This window comes from Neofelis nebulosa, chromosome 5 (assembly GCF_028018385.1).
Source record: "Neofelis nebulosa isolate mNeoNeb1 chromosome 5, mNeoNeb1.pri, whole genome shotgun sequence".
NCBI classification, from domain to species: domain Eukaryota; kingdom Metazoa; phylum Chordata; class Mammalia; order Carnivora; family Felidae; genus Neofelis; species Neofelis nebulosa.
The window spans coordinates 32105973-32133784 of NC_080786.1; the positions used below are offsets into that span (position 1 = coordinate 32105973).

At 39.3% G+C, this 27812-nt stretch overlaps 1 protein-coding gene across 3 annotated transcripts in view; it reads left to right on the plus strand.

Annotated features, from left to right (window-relative positions):
• Window positions 1–27812, plus strand: part of PCCB (propionyl-CoA carboxylase subunit beta) — a 97346-nt gene that overhangs the window by 38689 nt on the left and 30845 nt on the right. For all 3 annotated transcript variants that reach the window (XM_058732375.1, XM_058732376.1, XM_058732374.1), the window contains 3 exons: window positions 17289–17397; window positions 20510–20630; window positions 22909–22990. In XM_058732375.1, coding sequence (XP_058588358.1) covers window positions 17289–17397; window positions 20510–20630; window positions 22909–22990 — 312 coding nt within the window. The remainder of the gene's footprint in view (window positions 1–17288; window positions 17398–20509; window positions 20631–22908; window positions 22991–27812) is intronic.

A 27812-nucleotide genomic window follows, 5' to 3' on the forward strand; every position in this document is an offset into this window, starting at 1 on the left:
ACCATACTGTCTTGATAGTTACAGCTTTGTAGTATAGCTTGAAGTCCAGGATTGTGATGCCTCCTGCTTTGGTTTTCTTTTTCAAGATTGCTTTGGCTATTCGGGGTCTTTTTTGGTTCCATACAAATTTTAGGATTATTTGTTCTAGTTCTGTGCAGAATGCTGGTTTAATTTTGATAGGGATTGCATTGAATGTGTAGATTGCTTTGGGTAGTATCTACATTTTAACAATATTTGTTCTTCCTATCCAGGAGCATGGAACATTTTTCCATTTTTTGGTGTCTTCTTCAATTTTTTCATAAGCTTCCTATAGTTTTCAGTGTGTAGAGTTTTCACCTCTTGGGTTAAATTTATTCCTAGGTATTTTATGGGTTTTGGTGCAATTGTAAATGGGATTGATTCCTTGATTTCTCTTTCTGTTGTTTCATTGTTGGTGAATAGGAATGAAACCAATTTCTGTGCATTGATTTTATATCCTGCAACTTTGCTGAATTCATGAATCAGTTCTAGCAGTTGTTTGGTGGAATCTTTAGGGTTTTCCATATACAGTATTGTGTCAAATGGGAAGAGTGAAAGTTTGACCTCCTCCTGGCTGATTTGGATGCCCTTTATTTCTTTGTGTTGTCTGATTGCAGAGGCTAAGACTTCCAACACTATGTTGAATAACAGTGGCGAAAGTAGACATCCCTGTCTTGTTCCTGACCTTAGGTGGAAAGCTCTCAGTTTTTCCTCATTGAGGATGATTTAATGTTGGGTCGTTCATATACACCTTTTATGATCTCGAGGTATGATCCTTCTATCCCTACTTTCTTGTGGGTTTTGATCAAGAAATGATGCTGTATTTTGTCAAATGCTTTTTCTGCATCTATTGAGAGGGTCATATGGTTCTTGTCCTTTTTTAATTGATGTGATGAATCATGTTAATTGTTTTGCAGATATTGAACCAGCCCTGCATCCCAGGTATAAATCCCACTTGGTCCTGGTGAATAATTTTTGTAATGTATTGTTGGAGCCATTTGGCTAATACCTTGTTGAGGGTTTTTGCATCCGTGTTCATCAGGGAAATTGGTCTATAGTTCTCCTTTTTAGTGGGGTCTCTGTCTGGTTTTGGAATCAAGGTAATGCTGGCTTCATAGAAAGAATTTGGAAGTTTTCCTTCCATTTCTATTTTTTGGAACAGCTTCAAGAGAATAGATGTTAACTCTTCCTTAAATGTTTCGTAGAATTCCCCTGGAAAGCCATCGGGCCCTGGACTCTTGTTTTTTGGGAGATTTTTGATTTCTAATTCAATTTCTTTACTGGTTATGAGTCTATTCAAGTTTTCTATTTCTTCCTGTTTCACTTTTGGTAGTGTATATGTTTCTAGGAATTTGTCCATTTCTTCCAAATTGCCCATTTTATTGGCATATAATTGCTCATAGTATTCACAATAGTATTGTTTGCATATCTGCTGTGTTGGTTGTGATTTCTCCTCTTTCACTCTTGATTTTATTTATTTGGGTCCTTTCCTTTTTCTTTTTGACCAAACTGGCTAGTGGTTTATCAAGATATTTCTAATTTTAAATCAGGCCTACTTGCATTTATACAAGAACTTGCATTATACTTGAACTTGAGAACATTTTTAAAAAATTAGTTTTTCTTTATAAAATACATTTAACAGTAATGAGCAAATAAATTCCAAGACTGATTTGGAGTAGGATGGAGAGAAAAGCTAGTCTTCTAGTATGAGGAGAACAATGTAAATGAGAGAATGTAAATAAGGAACACTTTTTTTCTCAAGGGTAGTTTGGCAGTAGGAATTGACAAGTTTCGAAACTTTGATCCAGATATTCTGTTTTTTGTGATGGATTGAAAGCAATCTGTATGTTCAACAGAGGTGGTTTTAAAAATGAAGATGACCACTTCTCTTCCTGAACAAAGCAGAATTCCCTATACTTTGCCCACTCAGTCAATATATACAATACCTATCTGAGCTAACCCAGCCTTCTTCTCCCTGCCAGGAACAGAGGTGTCAATTCTTTTGGCTAAGGACATTCTCTCCAGCTCTCCCTACATTCATGCACATTGTGTAATAAGACTCCTCACACTTTTTCAGTAGCCAGACTTCTGTTTGCTCTCTTTCATCTACTGTTTTCAGCCTCTTCCTTTGTACTGGATCCTCCCATCAGAACTAACCCATGTTCAGGTATTTCTTATCTTAAAAACTAACACAAAAGTCCTCCCCTAGTCTGTATCTCCCTGTGGCTATTGCCCTATTCCTATCTTCCCACTCTGCTTAACACATTCCAATTTGGCTCTGTCCCCTCACTCCACTAAACCTGTTTTTTTAAAGGTCATCAGTGATTTCTGTGTCACTGTAAGTGATTTTTAGCATGCATTTCCCTCCATGTGTTAGCAACATTCTTTCCCTTTGCCTCTACTCTGTTGTCCCTGGCCTCTCCTCTCCCCTCTCTGGCTGTCTTGGTGTCCCTTGTCATCTCATGCTATTCCATTCACTATATATGCATGAATATAGTGGGGTTCATTCTACATGGCTTTCTCCCTCTTTCTTTGTGGTTTTTTCCAGCTTTATTGAGAGATGATTAACATATAACATCGTATAAGTTTAAGGTATATGATGTGTTGATTTGATAAACTTACATTTTGCAAAAATAATTACCATTGTAGTGTTACTTAGCTAACACCTCCATCACCTCAGATTATTACCATTTCTTTTCTATGGTGACAACATTTAAGATCTACTCTCCTAGCAATTATCAAGTGTATAATACAGTATTAACAGTAAGAGTCACTCTGCGCGTATGTGACATCTCCAGAACCTTACTCATCTTACAACTGCAAGTTTATACCTTTCACCAGCACCTCCCTCCCCATTCCCCCAGTCACCAGCTGCTGGTAACTACCATTCTACTCTGTTTCTAGGAATCCAGATTTTTTGCTTCTTTTTAAAGAATATTTGTTTGTTTATTTATTTATTTAGAGATAGGGCACTCAGGTGAGCAAGCAGGGGAGGGGCCGAGAGAGGAAAAAGAGAGAGATTCCCAAGCAGGCTCTTTGCTGTCAGTGCAGAGTCCAGTGAGATCTCACAGATCTCACAAACCGTGAGATCATGACCTGAGCCAAAATCAAGAGTCAGACATTTAACCAACTGAGTCACCCAGGCACCCCTAGGAGTTCAGCTTTTTAGATTCCACACATAGGTGAGATCATGCATTGTCTGTCTCTTTCTGGTTTTATTTCATTTAGCATATGCATTTATACATGGCTAATAATAATAAGCCATGAGTGAAATGCTCTCAAGGTCCATCCATGTCACAGATTGGCAGGATTTCCTTTTTTCTCATGGCTGAATAATGTGCGTTTCTTATTTTCTTCATTTATCTGTTTTTGGACACTTAGGTTGTTTCTGTATCTTGGCTATTGTAGTAATGCTACAGTGAACATTGGAGTGCAAATAATATCTCTTTGAGGTGCTTATTTCATTTCCTTTTTTAAAAAAATTTTAATTCTGGGCGTACCTGGGTGGCTCAGTTGGTTAAGCATCCAACTCTTGATTTCTGTTCAGCTCATTGTCTCATCATCGTGGGATTCAGCTCCATGTTGGGCTCTGCACTGGGTGTGGAGCCTGCTTGGGATTCTCCTACCCACCCCTTCCCCCCACCCCATGACCCTACCCCAGGCACACAGACTCTCTCTCTCAAAATAATAAAATAAAATTTTAATTCCAGTGTAGTCAACATACAGTGTTATCTTAGTTTCCAGTATACAATACAGTGATTCAGTAATTCCTTATATTACTCATTGTTCATCATGATGAGTGTACTATTAATTCCCTTCACCTATTTCACCTATCCCCCCACCCACCTTCCTCTGGTAACCATCTGTTCTTTATAGTTAAGAGTCTGTGTTTTGGTTTGTCTTTTTTTTTTTCTTTGTTCGTTTTGTTTCTTAAATTCCACCTGTGAGTAAAATCATATGGTGTTTGTCTTTCTCTGACTATTTCTCTTAGCATTGTACTCTCTAGCTCTTGCAAATAGTAAGATTTCATTCTTTTTGATGGCTGAATATTTCATAGTATATATATACATATATATACATATACACATATACATATATACACACACATACACACACATGAACGCATGCATGCACACACACACACTGCATCTTCTTTATCCATTCATCAATCAGTGGACATTTGGGTTGCTTCAACAATTTGGCTATTGTAAATTATACTGCAATAAACACAGGGGTTATGTATCCCTTTGAATTAGTGTTTTCATATTCTTTGGAGTATGATTACTGGATCATGGGGTAGTTTTTTGAAAAAATTTTTGAGGAACCTCTATACTGTTTTCCACAGTGGCTGCACCAGTTTGCATTCCCACCAACAATGCACAAGGGTTTCTTTTTCTCTACATCCTTTAATGTAAGGTCTCATTGTAGTAATTTTGATTTCCATTCCCCTGATGATGAGTGATGTTGAGCATCTTTTCATGTGTCTGTTGGTCCTCTGGATGTAGTCTTTGGAGAACTATCTGTTCATGTCTCCTGCCCATCTTTTGATTGTATTGTTCCTAGGGTGTTCAGTTGTATCAGTTCTTTAGTAACCCTTTATCAGATATGTTGTTTGCAAATATCTTTTTCCATTTAGTAGGTTGTCTTGTAGTTTTGCTGATGGTTTCCTTTGGATATATATCCAAAGTGGAAATGTTGGATCATATAATTGTATTTTTAATTTTTTGAGGGACTGTTTTTGGCTGCTGTTTTTCCATAGTGGCTGTATCCATTTACATTCCTGCCAGCAGTGCACAAGTGTTCCCTATTCTCCACATTTTTGCCAACAGTTATTTCTTGTCTTTTCCATAATAGCCATTCTAACAGGTTGAGGCAATACCTCTTTTTGGTTTTGATTTACATTTCCCTGATGATCAGTGATGTTGGGTATCTTTTCATATGCTTGTTGACCATTTGTATGTCTTCTTTGGAAAAATGTTGAGATCTTCTGTTCATTAAAATTTTTTTTCTAGCTTTATTGATACAGTTGTCATATAACACTGTAAGTTTAAAGTGTACAGTGTGATAGCTTGATACATGCATATATTGTGAAGTGTTTATCACAATAAGGTTATTTAACACATTCTTCACCTCATACAGTTTTCATTTTTGATTTTTGTTTTTATTGAGTTATAGGTATTCTTTAACTGTTTTTGATATTAACCCCTTTTCACATACATGGTTTGCAAATATTTTCTCCCATTCAGTAGGTGGCCTTTTCATTTTGTTGATTTTCTTTTGCTGTGCAGAAACTTTTTAGTTTGATATTCTGCTTGTTAATTTTTGCTTTTGTTGTTTCTGCTTTTGGTGTACTATCCATAAAATTGTTGCCAAGATCAGTATCCAGGAGCATTTTCCCTATGTTTTCTTCTAAGAGTTCTATGGTTTCAGGTCTTTAAGTCTTTAATCCATTTTGAGTTATTTTTTGTGAGCAGTCGAATATATGGGTCTGATTGCATTCTTCTGCCTGTACTTACCCAGTATTCCCAAAATCATTTATTGAGGAAATGGTCTTTTCCTCATTGAGTATTCTTGGCTCCCTTGTCAATATTAGTTGGCATTATATATGAGGATTTACTTCTGGGTTCTTGACTCTGTTCTGTTGGTCTGTATGTCTGTTTTTATGCTAGTACCATACTGTTTTTATTATTGTAACTTTGCATTATAGTTTGGAATCAGAAAGTATGGTGCCTCCAGGGGCGCCTGGGTGGCTCAGTCAGTTAAGTGTCCAACTTCAGCTCAAGTCATGATCTTGTGGTTTGTGGGTTCCAGCCCCACGTCGGGTTCTGTGCTCACAGCTCAGAGCCTAGAGCCTGCTTCAGATTCTGTGTCTCCCTCTCTGTCTGTTCCTCCCCTACTTGCATCTGTCTCTCTCTCTCTCTCTCTCTCTCTCAAAAATAAAGATTAAAAAAAAAAAGTGTGGTGTCTCCAGCTTTATTCTTCTTTGTCAGGATTGCTTTGGCTGTTCTGGGTCTTTGGTTCCATGCAAACTTTAGATGTTTTTTTTTCTATTTGTCAAAAATGTCCCTGGAATTTTCAAAGGAATTGCATTGAATCTATAGAGGGCTTTGGGTAGAATGGACATTTTAACAGTGTTCTTATCCATGAACCTGAGATCTCTTCCATTTATTTGTGTTCTCTTCTGTGTCTTTCACCAAAGTCTTAGAGTTTTCAGTGTTTAGATCTTTAACTTCTGTGGTTAAATTTTTCTTTCTTTCTTTTTTTTTTTAAACATTTATTCATTTTTTGAGAGAGAGAGAGAGAGAGAGAGAGAGAGAGAGATGGAGTGTGAGTGGGGGAGGGGCAGAGGGAGACACATAACCTGAAGTAGGATCCAGGCTCTGAGCTGTGAGCACAGAGTCCAACGACAGGCTTGAACCCATGAACTGCGAGATCATGACCTGAGCTGAAGTCGGATGCTTAACCAGCTGAGCCACCCAAGCATCCTGGTTAAATTTATTTCCAATATTTTTTTATGTTTGATGCTATTGTGGATGTCCTAGCTTTCTTTTTCAGATATTTTATTAGTGTATAGAAATGATACTGATTTCTGGATTTTTTTGTATGCTTTGTCAGTTATGTGTTGTTATCATAAGCACTCCCATCCTCTACTTGCAGAACTTTCTTTAATGTCTGCATATTGGTGCCATCAGCCTTCTTTTGTCCTCCATAACTGATCATCTGGTCTTAACTATTCTATATGTTAAGTATGTCATGTATTTAATGCAACTACAGTAAAAATGCTAACAGATTGGTTTTTTTTTTTTTTTTTTTTTTTTTTCTTAAAGGACTAGACAGTCCATGAAAGAAGTGTAATGAAAGGCTAGCCCTGCCAGGTAACAAAATATAGAGTGAAAATAACTGTTTAATCAACTTGTAAGTAAGTAGACCAGAGGAACAGAATTGAGAAATAGATCTGAGTATACTTGGATAGCTAGTTTATGATGAAATGGATATTACTCTATTCAGGGTCACCCATGATGTCAATTTTTTGTATCAGAGACCCCAGAGATTCCTGCATTACTAAATCCAGTTGACATTTCTCAGTCATCATCTTACTTGACTTTTTGGCATTTGACCTAGCTAATCACTCCTTCCTCTGAAACATCAAAGTACCATGGTCTTTTGGTTTTCTTCCTCTGTCTCTTCTCTGATTCTCTTGGTGATCTTATCCCATCTTAAGACTTTAAATATCCATCTCTATGCTGACAACTCTCCTATCTGTGTCTTCAGGAATGAAACACTTCTAAACTCTAGAATTACATACTCAGTTGCTTACCAGTGTTTCCATTTGTCTCAAACTTGATGGGTTTTGGTCTCTAACAAGCCTCCTCCAAAGTGTTCTCTGACAGCCTTCCTCATCTCAGTAAATGGCCTTCCACTGGCTCAGGTAAAAAGAAAAAAAACATTGCAGTATTTTAACTCTGCCTTTTCTGTCGCATGCTAAGTTCAGTTCGAAATCATAGTCTCTCTACTTTAGGATGTAATTTAAAATCAGATTGTTGTGTACTTCTTACTATTTACACTGCTGCTGTTTAGATTCAAGCACCCCATCTGGATTATTGCAGAATCCTTCTAACTGGTCTCCTTGATTCTTCTTTGCCTCCTCACCTGTTTAATTTAAAAAATTTTGAGCATTGTTAATTGTATCATACTTAGGTACGTAAAATATGTACAGTTCAGCATTTACAAAGTACAAATCCACATAAATAACACTGAGATCAAGAAATGGTCGCCAGAGTCCTGCTCCCATTACCTTTACTAATCATTATTGCCTCCATTCATCCTGTCCAGAGTTATTACCTCAACTTTTATGGTAATTTTTTTAATTTGCTTTGATTTACAGTTAAAAATCATGGTTTAGTGTTGCTTATTTTGACCTTCATGTAAGGTGAAAGGATATTCATTCTTTCGTTCATTCTTTTGTATATGGCTGTGACTTGTTGGCTTTAAGATTTATCCATGTTCTTTGTAAATGTAGTTCATACATTTTAATAGCTCCGTAGTACATTAACTTATTCATTCTACTACCATTTGTATTTAAAGACTTCTGCCGTTGCCATTGATGCTGCTTTAAGCATTCTTATAGTTGTATCTCGATTTTAGGTTCTCAAGGGCACAGTTATGTCATAGGATGTACATACCTTCAGGTTTTTTAGGTAATGCCTGACTCTTCTGTAAAGAGGTTGCAGCAGTTTACACTTCTGTTTGTAATGTTTGAGAATTTCACTTGTTCCACATCCTTGCCAGCACCTTTATTAATATAATTATGCCAGTTTGCATGTGGTGTGATTTCTCATTGCATTTCCATGACTAATGAGGTTTAGCACCTTCTCATGTTTCTTCTTTTGTGGCATGCCTGTTCATCTATTTTGCCCATTTAAATTTTTTTAATGTTTATTTTTGAGAGAGAACAAGGGAGCGCACAAGCAGGTGAGGGGCAGAGAGAGAGGGAGACAAGAATCTGAAGCAGGCTTCTGGCTCTGAGCCGTCAGCGGAGAGTCTGATGCGGGTCTCGAACTCACGAACTGTGAGATCATGACCTGAGCTGAAGTTGGATGCTTAACTGACTGAGCCACCCAGGCACCCCTATCTTGCCCATTTTAAAAATTGTGTTTTTTTTTTTTCTTATTTTTAGGAGTACTTTGTATGTTCTGGATATAAGTTCTTTATCAGTTGTATGTTGTACCTGTCTTCTCCCATGCTGTAATTTTGCAATTTTCCTCCTCTTAATGCTAGCTTTCGAACAGATTTTTTGAAGAGTCTTTATTTTGAAATTCATATTTGCAGAATTCTTAACCATTTGTGTGTGTGTGTGTGTGTGTGTGTGTGTGTGTGTGTGTGTGTGTGTTTTAGAGTGTGAGTGGGGGAGGGGCAGAGGAAGAGGGTAAGAGAGAATCTTAATTAAGCAGGTTCCATGCCTAGCACGAAGCCCGATGAGGGACTTGATCTCAAGACTGTGAGATTATGACCTGAGCCAAAATCCAAGAGTCAGATGCTTCACTGACTGAACGACTCAGGTACTCTAGAATTCTTAACCATTTGTGAGTGGGTGGTACATATCATGTCTCTTTACTGCTTAATGCTTTGGTATATAATTCTTAAGAATTAGGATATTTTCTTACACAACCAGTTATTCAAGGAGTTTAACACTGACACAGTACTTCAAAAGAATTGTGGTAAAATACACAAAAAAGTTTACAGTGGTAAATTTCAGTTATATTTATGTTGCATTAGGTGCAATCACATTTTTGTGCAACCATCACCACCATCTATCTCCAGAATTTTTTCATCTATCCCAACTGGAACTTTGTACTTACTAAACACTAGCTTACCATTACCTGCTATTCCTAGTACCATTCTGTCTCTGTGAATTTGTGGAATCATATGTCATTTGTCTGTTTGTGACTGGCTTATTTCAGTTAGCATAATGTCTTCAGAGTTCATCCATGTTGTAACATTTATCAGCCTTCCTTTTTTAAAAAAAATTTTTTTAAATTTACATCCAAATTAGTTAGCATATAGTGCAACAGTGATTTCAGGAGTAGATTCCTTAATGTTCCTTACCCATTTAGCCCATCCCCCCCCCCCCCCACAATCCCTCCAGTAACCCTCTGTTTGTTCTCCATATTTAAGATTCTCTTATGTTTTGTCCCCTTCCTTGTTTTTATATTATTTTTGTTTCCCTTCCCTTATGTTCATCTGTTTTGTCTCTTAAAGTCCTCATATGAGTGAAGTCATATGATTTTTGTCTTTCTCTAATTTTGTTTAACATAATACCTTCTAGTTCCATCCACATAGTTGCACAATTGTTGTGCAAGATTTCATTCCTTTTGATTGCCAAGTAATACTTCATTGTGTATATATACCACATCTTTATCCATTCATCCATCAATGGACATTTGGGCTCTTTCCATACTTTGGCTGTTGTTGATAGTGCTGCTATAAACATTGGAGTGCATGTGTCCCTTTGAAACATGATACCTGTATCGCTTGGATAAATACCTAGTAGTGCAATTGCTGTGTCATAGGGTAATTCTGTTTTTAATTTTTTGAGGAACCTCCATACTGTTTTCCAGAGTGGCTACACCAGTTCACATTTCCACCAGCAGTGCAAAAGAGATCCTCTTTCTCCACATCCTCTCCAACATCTGTTGTTGCCTGAGATGTTAATGTTTACCATCTGACAGGTGTAAGGTGGTATCTCATTGTGGTTTTGATTTGTATTTCCCTGATGATGAGTGATGTTGAGCATTCTTTCATATGTCTGTTGGCCATCTGTATGTCTTCTTTAGAGAAGTGTCTATTCATGTCTTTTGCCCATTTCTTCACTGGATTATTTGTTTTTTGGGTGTTGAGTTTGCTAAGTTCTTTATAGATTTTGGATACTAACCCTTTATCTGATATGTCGCTTGGAAATATCCTCTCCCGTTCTGTCAGTTGCCTTTTAGTTTTTATCAGCCTTCCTTTTTAAGGCTTATTAGTGTTCTTTTGTGTGATACACCACATTTGTATATCCATTCATTGGTCAGTGAACACTTGAGCTGTTTCCGTCTTTTGACTATTGCACATAATACTGCAACAAATGTTGGTGTACAAGCTTCTCTTTGAATCCCTGTGTTTGTTTTTTTGGGCATACACCTAGGAGTGGAATTACGGATCAAATGTTTATTCTCTTTAATATTTTTAGGAAAAATCATGCTGTTTTACGCAGTGGCATGTCAGGAAAAAATTCTGGTCTTGTATAATTCTTTTAAAATGTCGAGTTAGGTTTGTCATTATTTTGAGTATTTTTGCATCAGTATTTCTTTGGGATGTTGATTTGTAGTTTGTTTTTGTAGTGTCTTCGGCTTTGGTATTAAGGTAATGCTGGGCCTTAAGAAGTGTTCCATTTACTTTAATTATTTTGGAAGTATTTGAGAGGGATTGATTTTAATCCTTCTTGAAATGTTTGGTAGAATTCACTAGTGAAGCCATTTGTTATTGATTTAGTCTTGGTAAGTTGTTTCCAGGAATTGTCCATTTCATCTAGGTTATCCAATGTGGTGTAGAATTGTTCATAGGGCTCTTATGTATGTATGTGTGTATGTATGTATTTATTTTTATTTCTTGTAAAATTGGTAGTAACATCCCCATTTTCATTTCTTATTTTAGTAATTTGAGTCCCTTTTTCTTAGTCCACCTAGCAAAAGATATGTCATTTTTACCAGTCTTTTTGAAAATCAACTTTTGGTTCCCTTGAGGAGTGTGTGTATATATCTATCTATATCTTGCTGTTCTATTTTTCATGTATCTCTGTGCTAATATCTGCTAACTTTGGATTTAGTTGGTTCTTCTTTTTTCCTTAATGTATAAAGTTATGTTATTTGGGATTTTTCTTCCCTGTTGTGTTTTCACTTCAGTTTGTCTCAGGCTATTTTCCTATTTCACTTGATTTTTCTCTTTGTCGCTCTTTGTTTTAAGTTTATTTTCTTTCATTATTTTTTTTTTTTTTTTAAATTTTTTTTTCAACGTTTTTTATTTATTTTTGGGACAGAGAGAGACAGAGCATGAACGGGGAGGGGCAGAGAGAGAGGGAGACACAGAATCAGAAACAGGCTCCAGGCTCCGAGCCATCAGCCCGGAGCCTGATGCGGGGCTCGAACTCACGGACCGCGAGATCGTGACCTGGCTGAAGTCGGACGCTTAACCGACTGCGCCACCCAGGCGCCCCTCTTTCATTATTTTTTAAATTTATATACAAGTTAGTTAGCATATAGTGCAATAATGATTTCAGGAGTAGAATCCAGTGATTTATCACTTACATATAACACCCAGTGCTCATCCCAACAAGTGCCCTCCTCAATGCCCCCTGTCCATTTAGCCGCATCCCCCCAACCAAAACCCCTCCAACAACCCTCAGTTTGTTCTGTGTATTGGAGTCTCTTAATATTTTGTCTGCCTCCCTGTGTTTATATTATTTTTGCTTCCCTTCCCTTATTTTCATCTGTTTAGTATCTTAAATTCCACATGAGTGAAGTAATATGATATTTGTCTTTCTCTGACTAATTTCACTTAGCAAAGTACACTGTAGTTCCATCCACATTGTTGCAAATGGCAAGATTTCGTTCTTTTTGATTGCTGAGTAATATTCCATTGTATGTATGTATATGTGTGTATGTATACACACACACACACACACACACACCCCACATCTTCTTCATCCATTCATCAGTTGATGAACATTTGGGCACTTTATATATTTTGGCTATTGTCAATAGTGCTGCTATAAACATTGAGGTGCATGTGCCCCTTGAAAACAGCATTCCTATATCCTTTAGATAAATACCTAGTAGTGCAATTGTTGGGTCATAGGTTAGTTCTATATCTCATTTTTGAGGAACCTCCATACTGTTTTCCAGAGTGGCTGCACCAGTTTGCGTTCCTACCAACAGTGCAAATGGGTTCCTCTTTCTCTGCATCCTTGCCAACATCTGTTGTTGCCTGACTTGTTCAATTTAGCCAGGTGTGAGGTGGTATCTCATTGTGGTTTTGATTTCTATTTCCCTAATGATGAGTGATGTTGAGCGTCTTTTCATGTGTCAGCCATCTGGATGTCTTTGGAGAAGTGTCCATTCATGTCTTTTGCCCATTTTTTCACTGGGTTTATTTTTTTTTGGGTGTTGAATTTGGTAAGTTCTTTATAGATTTTGGATACTCACCCTTTATTTGATATATCATTTGCAAATATCTTCTCCCATTCCATCACCTTTTAGTTTTGCTGATTGTTTTCTTGGCTGTGCAGAAGCTTTTTATCTTGATGATGTCCCAGTAGTTAATTGCTTTTGTTTCCCTTGCCTCTGGAGTCATGTTGAGTGGGAAGTTGCTGCCTCTTAGGTCAAAGAGGTATTTGCTAGGATTTTGATGGCTTTCTGTCTTTCGTTTAGGTCTTTCTCTATTTTGAGTTTAGTTTTGTGTATTGTGTAAGAAAGTGATCCAGGTTCATTTTTCTGCATGTCGCTGTCCAGTTTTCCGAGCACCATTTTGCTGAAGAGACTGTCTTTATTGCATTGGATCTTCTTTCCTGCTTTGTGAAAGATTAGTTGGCCATATGTTTGTGCGCACATTTCTGGGTTCTCTATTCTTTTCCATTGATCTCTGTGTCTGGTTTTGTGCCACTACTATACTGTCTTGATTACAACTTAGTAATAGATCTTTAAGTTTGGAATTGTGATGCTCCAGCTTTTGTTTTCTTTTTCAGGATTGCTTTGGCTGTTTGGGGTCTTCTCTGGTTCCATACAAATTTTAGGATTCTTTGTTCTAGCTCTGTGAAGAATGCTGGTGTTATTTTGATAGGGAGACACGGTGGTTTTTAAAAAGTGTGATGTTTAATTTTCACATACTTGAATTTTCCAGCTCTTCTTCTTTTTCTAGTTTCATTCATTGTGATTTGAATACTAAAAACTGTTTTATCTTAAAACAATTTTTTTTTAATGTTTGTTTATTTTGAGAGGGGGCAGGGGGAGAGAGAAAGAGGAAGAGATAGAATCCCAAGCAGGCTTTGCGCTGTCTGTGCTGAGCCCAATGGAGGGCCTGATGTCGTGTACTGTAAGATCATGACCTGAGCTGAAATCAAGAGTTAGAAGCTTAACCAAATGAGCCACCCAGATGCCCCATCTTTTTAAATTTATTAAGACTTGTTTTATGTGTGCCCAATATGTAATCTACCTTTGTAATACTTTTTGTCTACCATTCAGATTCTGGTTTGGTCAGTTGTCCCAATGATGTCCTTTATATCATTTTCTTTTTCCAGTGCAGGATCCTTTTGGAGATCACATATTGCATTTAGTTGTCCTATCCTATTAATGTCCCTTAATCTGGAGCATTTCTTCAGGTTTTGTCATGGTGCTGACATTTTTGAAGGCTACAAAAACAAATTATTAGGTTGTTCCTTAGTTGTGTTTATCTGTTTCCTTATGATTAGATTCAGGTTGGGTAACCCAGTCTGTCTGCTACATAAGCAATGTATCTTGGTCAGTTGATCACATCTAGAGACAAATGATGTCTATCTTCCCCTCACTGGCAATATTAATTTGATCACTATTCATTCAAGGTGTTATTTGGTTTCTTTGTGGTATAGTTACTGTTTGTTTTTGGTTTTTTTTTTTTTTTTGGTAACTAATTAATAGTCATTGGGAGATACTTTGACATCATCCAAGCATGCTATTCCACATTATACTTTGCTCCTTGATTTAGCATCTATTGAGGATACTTGTCCAAACCAATTTTCACAAAATTGATATTTATCAACTTTACCATTTGTCATCCATCTCTAAGGAAGAGCCCTATATTCTTGGGCATTTGTTTATTTCATGGATTTATTATTAATTTTTTCTTAGTGTGTGAACAAGTAGGGAAGGGAGAGAGGGAGAGAGAATCTTAAGCAGACTCTATACCCAATGCAGAGCGTGATGCAGGGCTCAAATCTTATGATCATGAGATCATGACCTGACTGGAAATCAGGAGTCGGACTCTTTTTTTTTTTTTTTTTTTTTTTAAATTTTTTTTTTTTTTTAATGTTTTTTATTTATTTTTGGGACAGACAGAGACAGAGCATGAACGGGGGAGGGGCAGAGAGAGAGGGAGACACAGAATTGGAAACAGGCTCCAGGCTCCGAGCCATCAGCCCAGAGCCTGACGCGGGGCTCGAACTCACGGACCGCGAGATCGTGACCTGGCTGAAGTCGGACGCTTAACCGACTGTGCCACCCAGGCGCCCCAGGAGTCGGACTCTTAACTGAGCCATCCAAGTTCCCCTCATGGATTTATTATTAATGTGGGTTCATGGATTTCCTATTTTACTCAGTGGTTTCTAATTCATTGTTAGCATTATTTGTTTTCATGCTCAAATTGCCTCTCTCTTAGTGGGAGTCCATGTAGGCTTGCTTCTGTGTCCTTTTGATATGAGAACCAAAGTGAAATTTATACTTTATGGGTAATGTGTTTTAGTTCTTGAAGAACTTTTTTCAACCTCAAAGTCATGAAGATTGTTTATGTTTTATAAAAGCTTATTTTGCCTTTTACATTTATGTTTAATTCTAGTTGGAATTAAAATTACACATAGTATGAAATAGAGGCTAGTTTCATTTTATTCAGCATGGTTACCTAGATTCTTTTATTGAAAAAAAAAAAAAAAAGTCCTTTCCTACTCCGCAGCACCACGTGTATCACGAACCAAGTGTCTGTATACAAGAGTGTTTCAGTGAGCTCTTCTGCTCTTGTTTGCTTGTCCGTGTGCCAGTACCACACTGTCTTCATTACACTGGCTGCATAACAAATGCTGGCACAGCAAGTTGTCCCTCCTTATTCTTCTTCAAGTGGCATGGGATATTCTTGGCTCTTTGCATTCCCACATTTTTTGCAACTTGGAGGCATAATTGTATCATGAACTGCACATATTTAAGTTGTGCAGTTTGAGTTTTGACACATGCATACAGTTGTGAAGCCATGACCATGGTCAAGATAATAAACATAGCCACCAACCCCCTAAAGTTTCCTCCTGTATTTTTGTAATCCATTTCTCCTACCTCTCAGCCCTGTCTTTAGGTAAACATTCATTTGCTTTCTATCACAATAAACCAATTTGCATTTTCTAGAATGTTGCATAAACAGAATCATACAAAATGACATTTTCCATGTATAAAACATAAAAAACTGTATACCTTTTTTGGGGGGGGTGGAATGGGTGGATGCTGGCTCTTTTCACTTGGGATAATTATTTTGAAATTCACCTGTTGATGGACATTGGGTTGTTTTCCAGTTTGTTATTGTTACAAATAATGCTTCTGTGAACATTTATTTATAAGTCTGTGTGGAATAGGGAAGAAAGACCTTTCTAGTAGCATTCCAAGCCAAGGATCCATAAAATAGACTGAATAAAACACACATAATAGTCTAAGGACTAATTCCTCAGTACACAAAAACAAATTTCCAATAGAAAAATGGGCAAAGAAAATGAACAGTGAGCTGAGAGAGATGACTCTAGTAAGATATTTACTGTAGAAATGCTTGTTATAGCAAAATACTGGACATATTCTAAATGACTTTTGGTAAGTGACAAATTATTATACGTATCCTACTATACTGATAGGGAATGGTTTTCAAGAAGATTCAAAACTGTGTAGAACACTATCTGGAAAGAAAATAAAAGGACAGATTATCTATCTATCTATCTATCTATCTATTACTCTTCACATATGTATGGATGTCTTTGTAAGGAGAGAAACTGATAGTAGTTGCCTTTGGGGAGGGAAATTAGAGGCCTGGAAATAAGGGCTTGGATATAGACTTACATTCTACTGTTCTTCTATTCTTTTTAAGTTTTTTACACTATACCTTTATCTTAAAAGTTTTTTATTGATTATTTTTGAGAAAGACTGAGTGCGAGTAGGGGAGGAGCAGACAAAGAGGGAGAGTCTCAAGCAGGTTCTGCGCTGTCAGTGCAGAGTTTGTTGTGGGGCTTGAACTCCTGAAGCTATGAGATCATGACCTGAGCTGAAATCAAGAGTCAGATGCTTAACCAACTGAGCCACTCAGGTGCCCCTCCCTTCATCTTTAAATTAGAAACTAAAAAGTCTGTCACCCTTTTGAAACACCAAAGCATTGATTATCATGGTCTTCAAATGGCTTCACTTATGATGGTTGGCTAATTTTAGGTAAACTGTATACTGTCACAGTGACTCAGTTTCCTCATTTTTAAATGGGGGTGATAATAGTACCTAGATTTAAGGACAGAATCCCATGAAGTGCTTTAGAAAAATGGTGGTGCCCAGTAATCTCTGAATAAGGCCTCCCGTTAAGGTGTTTACAAATGAATGACCCTGAAGTGTTAGCCACATGGCTGATAATTTTGCTGAGACAAAACCGTGCAGTGAAGATTTTGTTAGTTGTGGTACCTGGCTGGCTCAGTTGGTAGAGCATACGACTCTTGATCTCCAGGTTCTGAGTTCAAGCCCCATGTTGGATGTAGAGATTACTGAAAAATAAAATATTTGGGGGAAAAAACAATTTTGTTGGTAGTGAGACAAGGAAACTTTGAGTCTTTAGTTTGGATAGGTATCTTTGAGTGACCTCCTAATCTGGTTCTGTCCCCACATCACTAACTTCTCTGCATTTGTCTTAGCTGTGTAAATTCTAAGGCTCCATGTAGCTCTGGTGTTCTGAGACTGATTCTTTTGGAACTCTGATTTTAGGACACCTCCTACCTATTCATCACTGGCCCGGATGTTGTGAAGTCTGTCACCAATGAGGATGTTACTCAGGAGGAGCTCGGTGGTGCCAGGACCCATACCACCATGTCAGGTTAGAGGCCTTGAGGCTCACCTTACTGTTTTTAAACACTGAGAAGCAGGCACTGCCCAAGAGAATAGTTATAATGTTTTATAAATATCACTTAATTGGCAGAATTTGAGAGGGCTGTGGTATGGTATATTTACTATAGATGTAATAATAAAGATAGATTTAGTACCTCAAATTAGTTAAACCAAAAACAGTTACTACTAAAGCTTTGATATTTAAAATTTTAAAAGTAACTGGAATGGTGGTTATAACATTTGACCTTTAAAAAAAATAGTGTGACTTTAAAAAAAAATTTTTTTTTAATGTTTATTTTTGACACAGAGAGAGAGGGAGAGAGAGAGAGACAGAGCATGAGCAGGGGAGGGGCAGAGAGAGAGGGAGACACAGAATCCGAAGCAGGGTCCAGGCTCTGAGCTATCAGCACAGAGCCCGACGCGAGGCTTGAACTCACAGACCGTGGGATCATGACCTGAGCCGAAGTCGGATGATCAACCAACTGAGCCACCCAGGCGCCCCTAGTGTGACTTTTTTTAATCCAAAGTTGGGTATGTCTGAGATGGCAGTGTTACCAATTGCTTTTGGTCAGGTACAGTCATAATGTGATGGTCATGGCCCACATTTTCACCTCTTTGGGGTTATGTGTTACCCATGCTGAATTCAAAATGTGTAAAGATTATTCTGTATGTGGGCGTTGAAACAAAGGGTATTGTTTATATAGAGTGGCATAGAATTGGGTGCAGGGAATGAACCTGACATTAATGAAGACATTTGTTGTTAGAGTGATATTTGGAATTTCATATTTTCTTGGAAGAAGACACCAAGTTGTGTAAGGATTGTCTATGACACCAGAAGCAGTATAACTGAAGGCAGGAGAAATTGCCTCTTGGAAAGATTTCAAAGCAGTGAGGAGCCGGTGTGACCAATTTATACATTTCCTCTCCCACCTCAGGTTGGCATCAACTTTGACTCATTCCTTTCCCTCAGCCGTCAGCTCTGTTTAGCAGTCTCCAGCACACAGCTAGAATCAGAACCTTCTCATTGCTGATTCTCCCACAGCTGGTCCTCTCACTCTTGTCTCAGGGCTTAAATGGCAGCAGTATTTTTTATTTATTTTTAGAGAGTGTGAGCGGGGGAGAGGAGCAGAGAGAGAGAGAGAGAGAGAGAGAGAGAGAGAGAGAGAGAGAAAATCTTAAGCAGGCTCCATGCTCAGTGCAGAGTCTGATGCAGGGCTTGATCTCGCGACTGTGAGATCATGACCTGAGCTGAAATCAAGAGTTGGACTCTGAACTGACTGAGCCACCCAGGCACCCCAGATTTTTTTTTTTTTCACTGGGATCTAAAGTAATGTTAAGTATTGGTGACATCTGAGGTATTCACCTGTATATCTCCAGAGCAAGATCTATACATATTTTTTTCTTTTTAAAACAGCTTTGAGGTACAGTTTACATTTTATATTTGTGACATACTCATTTAAAGTATATAATTCAATGATTTTATGTGCTTAGTGTTTTTCAGTTATCACCACAACTTTAGAACCTTTTATTGCCCCTCAAAGCCCTGCATCCGTTAGCATATGCTCCCCATATTCCCCCAAATAGTCTACCTCTAGGCAGTCACTGATCTACCTTCTATTCCTTTGTCTAGGAGTCATGTGATAATGGTCTTCTGTGAGTGGTTTCTTATATCTAGCATAACATTTTTAAGGTTAATCCATGTTGCAGCATGGATCAGTACCTCATTTTTATTGCTGGATATTATTTCAGAGTAGGAATATACCACCTTTTATTCATTCATCAGTTAAACACTTGGATTGCTTCCACATTTTGGCTGTCGTGAACATGCTGCTGTAAACATTCATGTACAAGTTTTGTGTGACATGTTTTTGTTTCCCTTGGAGTGGAGTTTCTAGGTCAAATGGTAACTCTCCCTTTTTGAGGAACTACCATGCTGTCCTTTAAAGTGGCTGCACCAATTTATAAGTATTTCTTGAATAAAAGAATTCTGTATTGAACACGAAACATTCATTCAGCATATATTCATTGAGTGCCTGTGTGTCAAGCATTATTCTATGTGCTAGGAATACCTTTGTGAAAGAAACAAAGATCCCTGCCCATATGGGGTTATATTCTAGTACAGGATGTAGACCATAAATAAACTTAAAATAAGGACATTGTATAGTATGGTAGAAGGTAATCTGTGCTCTGGAAAAGTAGAACAGGGCCTGGGGTTGCTGTAGTTTGAAATAGGGTGGTAAGAGCAGGCTGCACTGTGAGGGTAACAGTTGAGCAGATCTGAAGGAGTTAACTGCATGAACACCAAAGGGAGAAAAGCTGCAGGCAGAGGGGATAGGCAATGCAAAGGCCCTGAGGAAGGGAAGTGGCTGGCATGTTGAGTGAACAGCAAGAGGGTGTTTGGAGACAGCATAATCTGGCTTAAAAAGCCCAGTTTGGCTGCTGTGAGAAGAGATGGTAGGGGAAATGGTGGAAGCAGGGATTCTGGGAGAGAGTTTCTGGCCCTACTTTGTCACGTCTGTGGCGTTATTTGGCCATTCTGTGATTTCAGAGTATTCTTGAGGAATGATGGCTTCATTCCTCACTAGGGCAGGTGGTTCCCCACCTTCCCCTCCACCGTTGCTGAGTACCATGACATTATGTGCCAGCCATTATTCTTTTATTTTTTTGTTTTTCAGCTGTATTGAAAGCTAAGTGACCTGTAGTGAGGTGTAATTCTTGATGTGGGACTATAGTGGTTTAAGATGGGCCTGTTCTCTACCCTGTTACAGCTGATAGTCTAGAGGAGTGTCATGCAGGAAACAAGGAAATGGACAGACCAGTGCTGCAGGGAAGGGTATGAAGAGAGCTCCCACAAGGATGGGGAGGCACATGAGGGCTGCAGGGAATAAAGAAAGGAGTGACCCTGCAGAGGTGTGGGTACAGAGCAGAGGGAACAGATTGCATAAATTGAAGGTCGGCCTGAAGATGTGTGGTATTCCATCCTCACAGAGGTGTTACTACAGTCTCCTGCCAACATGTCCTAGGAGTGGCAGGTGGACATGAAACAGCATCTGTGGGCTGACAGGTGTCTAGGCCTATTATAGCCCCTCTGTTTTTTTCAGGTGTTGCCCACAGAGCTTTTGAAAATGATGTTGATGCCTTGTGTAATCTCCGGGAGTTCTTCAACTATCTGCCCCTCAGCAACCAGGACCCAGCTCCCATCCGTGAATGCCATGATCCCAGGTGAGTTACAGGCCAGGGCACCAACTCTCGTTGTGCAGGTTGACTTACCCTTTTCTAGCTCCTCTGCCCTGGCAGCACCTCCAGGCTCTGCCCTATTGGGCAGCTTGGAGTGGATTATGGAGTGGAGCCAGTGAGGCTCCTAGGTGTTGGCATGGTGGTGGCATGTCTGGGTACAGGAGCAAAGAAAGGAAAAATTTTATTTGTATTCATTTTTCTTCCTCTCTGTAACATCTGAAAAATAACTTGGGAGTAAAAAGTGCCCCCACCCCCAGTTCTATAAGTCTTGATTTGTCCAGAATTGGAAATATTTTTTGTTCTGACATGAAATGTGAAATGATGTAGACAGCATGCCCTTTTGAAAATGTGCTTATGCCCACCTGCATGTGGCCAGAGGCCCGGGCAGTCCAGGGGAAGGTGTATTGTTGGCCACCTAGTAAATACTTTCTCTCCTTATTATTGGGGCCACTGCCTCATGGGGTTACATCTTCAAGTGAGCCAGAGGCTCATTTGGGGAACTATTGTTCCAGATCTCTGGCTGTTTTCTTCTCCATTCTGTTTCCATTCTGAGATTCAAACTTCAGACTCCAACTACTTCAAACTCACTTGGCCTGGACTTTGTTTTGCAGAAAAAATTTAGAATTCTGTCTCCTAGTAAGAAGCCATTTTTATTTATTTATTTATTTATTTATTTATTTATTTATTTATTTTTCAACGTTTTTTTTTTATTTATTTTTGGGACAGAGAGAGACAGAGCATGAACGGGGGAGGGGCAGAGAGAGAGGGAGACACAGAACTGGAAACAGGCTCCAGGCTCCGAGCCATCAGCCCAGAGCCCGACGCGGGGCTCGAACTCACGGACCGCGAGATCGTGACCTGGCTGAAGTCGGACGCTTAACCGACTGCGCCACCCAGGCGCCCCAAGAAGCCATTTTTATTCTGTGGAATGGACCTGAGCTTCCACATGCCTCAGCCCCACTCTTCAGGGGACCTAACCAGTGGTATATTATGTGTAGACTTGAAAAGGAAGGTGGTCATAGGCCCAGAACGATGGACACAGCGTCCTTTTCTGAGCAACTGTACTGTTTGGGATTCTTGAAAAATTTACGACATCATTTGAAGGTATTAGGGCCCAGGGGCTTAGGAATGACTGAATACCCTGCTTAGCTCCAGTCATATCTCCTCTCCATTGATCCAAGAGTAGCTGTATGTATAAGTCGCAAATGAAAAATAAGGGAGGACTTTATCTGGTAGAGCTGTACCCAGTATCCCCCTATGTGGAGTTCTCTGGGAAGTTGGGCTTGAGGCATGTGGCTTTTACCAAAGTCAAACCTCAGCCCAGGTGCACATGTCAGGGCCAGAACAGTCCCTGCCTGCCTGCATGAGCAGGAGGGGATGAGAGCATGTGGGAGAGTGACACATTGCTGCTGAGCCCTCCTGTGGTGTGGGTGTGGGCCCTGTCAGGCTCTCTGCTCAGCCACAAAGGTGCATGAGGAAGCAGAACGCCATGAGCCTGGGTGACTAGTTAGTCCTCAGTGATTCTCCCCACTAGGGGGGCTGCAGTTTTACTTTTTTAATATTTAGTTTTTAAAAATTAAATGTACTGTATCTCATTTTTTTATTGAGAGAAAGAAAGTATGAGCACAAGAGAGGAAGGGCAGAAAGAGAAGGGAGGGAGAGAACCTTAAGCAGGCTCTGTGCTCAGAGCAGAGCCTGACATGGGACTTGGATCTCATGAGTTCATGACCTTAGCTGAAATTAAGAGTCAGATGCTTAAACGACTGAGCCACTCAGGCACCCCAGTTTTGCTTTTTTAAAAAGGAGCTTTAGCAGGTTTATTTTCCAACAGGGAATATGAACCCACAATGTTGAGTAACAGAACTCTGCTTTTGCATTTCCAAGTCCTTGTTCTTTTATTTTCAGTGTCTCAGAAAGTGAGAGTAGGACTTGCTAGAACAGTGTCTTGTTCACTATAGTGTCCTGTAGTGCCCCATACTGTACCTGGAATGTAGGAGGTATTCAGAGGGGATAAATGAAGGAACCACATTCAGGAGAATAAGCTCGTTTCTTCCCTCTGAATGAAAACAAAGATCTTTTGGGTTAATATCAAACTCCTTTCAGTTTGATATGGTGGTAAGAAAGGAATGCATCTTTTGGGACTACTTTGCAAGCCCAGCAGGGACAGAATCAGCTCTGCTCCCACGTTTCTCCCATCCCCCAGCCACAGAAGGCAAATGGCTCTTCCTGTGTTGATTGTATCTGCTTCTTTTTCTGTCCAAAGTGACCGTATGGTTCCTGAGCTTGACACAATTGTCCCCTTGGAATCGACCAAAGCCTACAACATGGTGGACATCATACACTCTGTAAGTGCCACATCTGCTGGTTTTGTCTGTGCTAGCTCAGCCACATCCATGGTCCTGTGCTTTGGCATATGGAGGAAATGCCAAATCCACAGGCTTTAACATTGGGCAACAGAGGCAGAGCATGGGTTGGGCACAGAACAGGGGCCACTCGTTAGTGTGTTCTAGGAAGAAATAGTGGCGGTAGCCTTTCTACTGCTTCTCCTGGACCTGAGGGCTGGGGGTAGGAGGAGCCACTTGGGTCAGGAGGTCTCAGGGGTCTTTAGACAGCACTGTGAGGTGCAGGGAGAAGAGTCGATGACCCCAAAGTCTGGAGTCGAAACCAGGGAGTCTTTTTGTTAGGTATCTTTGGAATCTTATGCCTAGAGGGCATTTGTTTCTCTAGAGATACACAAGGTATCCTTTGACAAGTTAGATGGGGGAATGTGTGGTTCTGAGGATGATAAGAGTCATTTGTACCACCTTTTTCTCGGTGTGGCAGATTCCCGGATCATTAAGTGAAACAGTGTTGGGGCAAGCTGGGACATGGCCACTGTCTCCTGCACATTCTTAGGTGCATGCTGTGCTCTCAGCAGTCCTTGCTTGATGTGCCCAAGAGCCATCTGTGTTCCAACTTTTCCCAGACTTACGGCTCTCCCAGTGACCTATTCCTTCTCCTGTATTTTGGGGAACCAGCATGAGCCAGCAGCAGTGGCCAGATTCAGCTCCTCCTCATTGCTCAGTTCTTCAGCCTGTTGAGCACCATTTGAGCTGTGAAAAATATACCTCGCTACAAGCATGCCCTTCTCTGACCTCAGCCTTCAGGACTCTCCATATCTGCATACTTGCCCCTGTCTCCCTCCCACTGCCTCTGCTCCCTGACTCCAGTTCCACTCTTCCTATTCCTCTGGAGCCCCTAGTCCTCCTGGCCTCTGCCTTTTTGGTCCAGCTTGGATTCTGCCATTCTGCCGGATACTAATGACCAGGCACTGTTCTCAGTGCTGTAACTATAGGACACCATGAAGGGTAAAATCCCTGCCTCAGGAACTTCACTGTGTGATTGAGAGAGATGGAGAGCAAAAGTATACATGGCATTGGTAGTTTTAAGTCCAAGAAAAGTTTTAAGTTTAAAGAAGGTAAAATAGGGTCTCTGTCATCAGGTCTCCTGATTCTCCTTTTGCTGCATCCCACTGTCCTTCCATGTCTCCCCAGATTTACAGAATGAGGTTCCTCTACCTGAACTTCTGACATCATCCTTCCCCATCTGGGGTCTTACTTGCCTGATTGATTTGTATAAATCTCTTAACTTCTTCTCCCTTTAACTTGTCCTGCTAGCAAAACCCCCTCTTAACCCATATCTGTGTTTAATTGCTGTCCAAGTCTTTTTCTTCCCTTTCATTTAAACCTCTTTTGTCTCTTTTTTCCTCCTCACTGGAATTTGGCCTTTGGTTGTCTCCCTCTCTAGCTACATGCATATCATTGCAAATGGCAAGGTTTCGTTCTTTTTCATGACTGAATAATATTCCAGTGTGTGTGTGTGTGTGTGTGTGTGTGTGTGTGTGCGCGCGCGCACGCACGCACGCATGTGTGTGTGTACACACACACATTTCTTTATTCATCTATTGATGGGTTGCTTCCATATCTTGGCTAATGTAAATAATGCTGCTATAAACATAAGGGTACATGTATTCCTTTGAATTAGCGTTTTATGTTTTTGGGGTAAATACCCAATAGTGCGATTGCTGGATTGTAGGGTAGTTCTATTTTTAACTTTTTGAGGAACCTCCATACCGTTTTCTTTTCTTTTTTTTTTTTTTTTAAATTTTTTTCTTAACGTTTATTTATTTTTGAGACAGAGAGAGAAAGAGCATGAACAGGGGAGGGGCAGAGAGAGAGGGAGACACAGAATCTGAAGCAGGCTCCAGGCTCTGAGCTGTCAGCACAGAGCCCGACGCGGGGCTCAAACTCACGGACCGTGAAATCGTGACCTGAGCCGAAGTCGGCGGCTTAACTCACTGAGCCACCCAGGCACCCCTCCATACCGTTTTCCATAGTGGCTGCACCACTTTGTATTCCCACTGAGCGCACACGAGTGTTCCTTTTTCTTTTTTTTAATTTTTTTTTTAACCTTTATTTATTTTTGAGACAGAGGGAGACAGAGCATGAACGGGGGAGGGTCAGAGAGAGGGAGACACAGTATCTGAAACAGGCTCCAGGCTCTGAGCTGTCATCACAGAGCCCGACGCGGGGCTCGAACTCACGGACCGTGAGATCATGACCTGAGCCGAAGTCGGATGCTTAACCGACTGAGCCACCCAGGTGCCCCGAGGGTTCCTTTTTCTTTACATCCTTGCCAACACTTGTTTCATTCTGACAGGTGTGAGGTGATATCTCATTATAGCTTTGATTTGCATTTCCCTGATGATGTATGATGTTGAGCATCTTTTCTTGTGTCTGTTGGCTATCTGGATGTCTTCTTTGTGAAATGCCTACTTTTTAATTGGATTATTTGTTCAGGTGTGTTGAGTTGTATAACTTCTTTACATAGTTTGGATACTTTGTTCACATGCATATGCTGATCAGCAGTCAGATTAAGATTCAAGGGGGTACAACCTTAAATTTACACAGTATTATATGTTAATTATATCTCAGTACAGTTGGGAAAAGATTCAAGAGGAATCCGCTGAAGCTCTCAGGAACTCTGTTGCTCTTGCCTCTTTGGTATGCTGGGCTGCAAACTTTAGCTTTATCAGATATGTCATTTGCAAATATCTTCTATTCAGTAGGTTGCCTTTTGGTTTTGTTGATTGTTTCCTTCACTGTAAAGAAGCTTTTCATTTTGATATAGTCCCAATAGTTTATTTTTGCTTTTGTTTCCCTTGCCTCAGGAGATCTATCTAGAAAAATGTTGGTTGGTATGGCCAATGTCAGAGACACTACTGCCTGTGTTCTCTCTTAGGATTTTTAAGGTTTCTGGTCTCCTATTTAGGTTTTAATCCATTTTGAGTTTATTTTTGCGTATGGTGTAAGAAAGTGGTCCACTTTCATTCTTTTGCATATAGTTGTCTGGTTTTCCCAATACCATTTGTTGAAGAGACTGTCTTTCCCATTGCATATTCATTCCTCCTTTATCGAAGATTAATTGACTATATTGTGGGTTTATTTCGGGGTTTTCTATTCTGTTCCATTGACCTATATGTCTATTTTTATATACCATATGACAGCTGGTGTTACTACAACTTTGTAATATAATGACAAGTCTGGAATGGTATCATCTCCAGTTTTTTTCTTTTTCAAGATTGTTTTGGCTATTTGGATATCTTCTGTGGTTCCATACAAATTTTAGTATTGTTTTAGTTTGGTGAAAATGCTGTTGGTATTTTGATAGGGATTGCATTAAATCTGTAGACTGCTTTGAGTAGTATAGACATTTTAGCAATATTCTTATAATCTATGAGCATGGAATGTCTTTCCATTTCTTTGTGTCTTCTTGAATTTCCTTCAGAGTACAGGTCTTTTACCTCTTTGGTTAAGTTTATTCCTAGATATTTTATTGGTTTTGGTGCAGTTGTAAATGGGATTAATTTCTTAATTTCACTTTCTGCTGTGTCATTATCAGTGTGTAGAAATGCATCAGATTTCTGTATGTTGATGTTGAATCCTGTGACTTTACTGAAATTGTTTATCAATTGTGGTAGATTTTGGTGGAGTCTTCAGAGTTTTCTATATATAGTATCATGTCATCTGCAAATAGTGAAAGTTTACTTCCTTCCCAATTTGGATTTTATTTATTTATTTATTTATTTACTTAACTTATTTAGATGTCTAATTGCTGTGGCTAGCACTTCCAGTACTATGTTGAATAAAAGTGGTGAGAGTGGATATCCCTGTTTGTTCCTGACCTTAAGGGAGAAGCTCTCCATGTTTTCCCATTGGGTATGATGTTAGCTGTGGGTTTTTATATGAGGCCTTTATTATGTTGAGGTATGTTCCCTCTGAAACTACTTTGTCAAGGGCTTTTATCATGCATGTACTTTGTCAAATGTTTTTTCTGCATCTATTGAAATGCTCATATGGTTTTTATCCTTTCTTTTATTGATTGTTTTGCAAATGTTAAACCACTGTTGTAGCCCAGGAATAAATCCCACTTCATCATGGTGTTTGATTTTTTTTTTTTTTTTTAATGTATTGTTGGATTCAGATTGCTAGTATTTCACTTTTTATACTTTCGAGACGTATGGTCTCTTTGCCACTCAAAGAGTCCTCTTATATTTCTTGCAGGGCTGCTTTAGTAGTCATGAACTCCTTTAGTATTTTTCTGGGAAACTCTTTATCTCTCCTTCTATTCTGAGTGATGGCCTTGCTGGATAGCATATTCTTGGCTGCAGATTTTTCTCTTTCAGCATTTGTATATGTCATGCCACTTCCTTCTGGTCTGCAGTTTTTCCTTAAAAATCCACTGATGTTATGGGGTTTCCCCTTATATGTAACTATTTTTTTTTCCTCTTGGTGCTTTTAAAAGTTTTTCATTGCACTGCTTTTGCCATTTTAATTACTGTGTGTCTTGGTGTGGACTGCCTTGTGTTGATTTTTGGGGGCAGGGGGTGCTCTCTGTACCTTTTGCATCTGGATATCTGTTTCTTTCCCAAGATTAGTGGTGTTTTTAGCTATTACTTCTTCAAATAAATTTTCTGCCTGCTTTGTCTCTTCTTGTGGATCTATAATGCAGATATAATTATGCTTGATTGAGTCACTGAGATCTCAGACTGTTTTCAATTTGCATAATTTTTTTCCTTTCATTTATTCAGCATGGTTACTTTCCATTACTCTGTCTTCCACATCATTA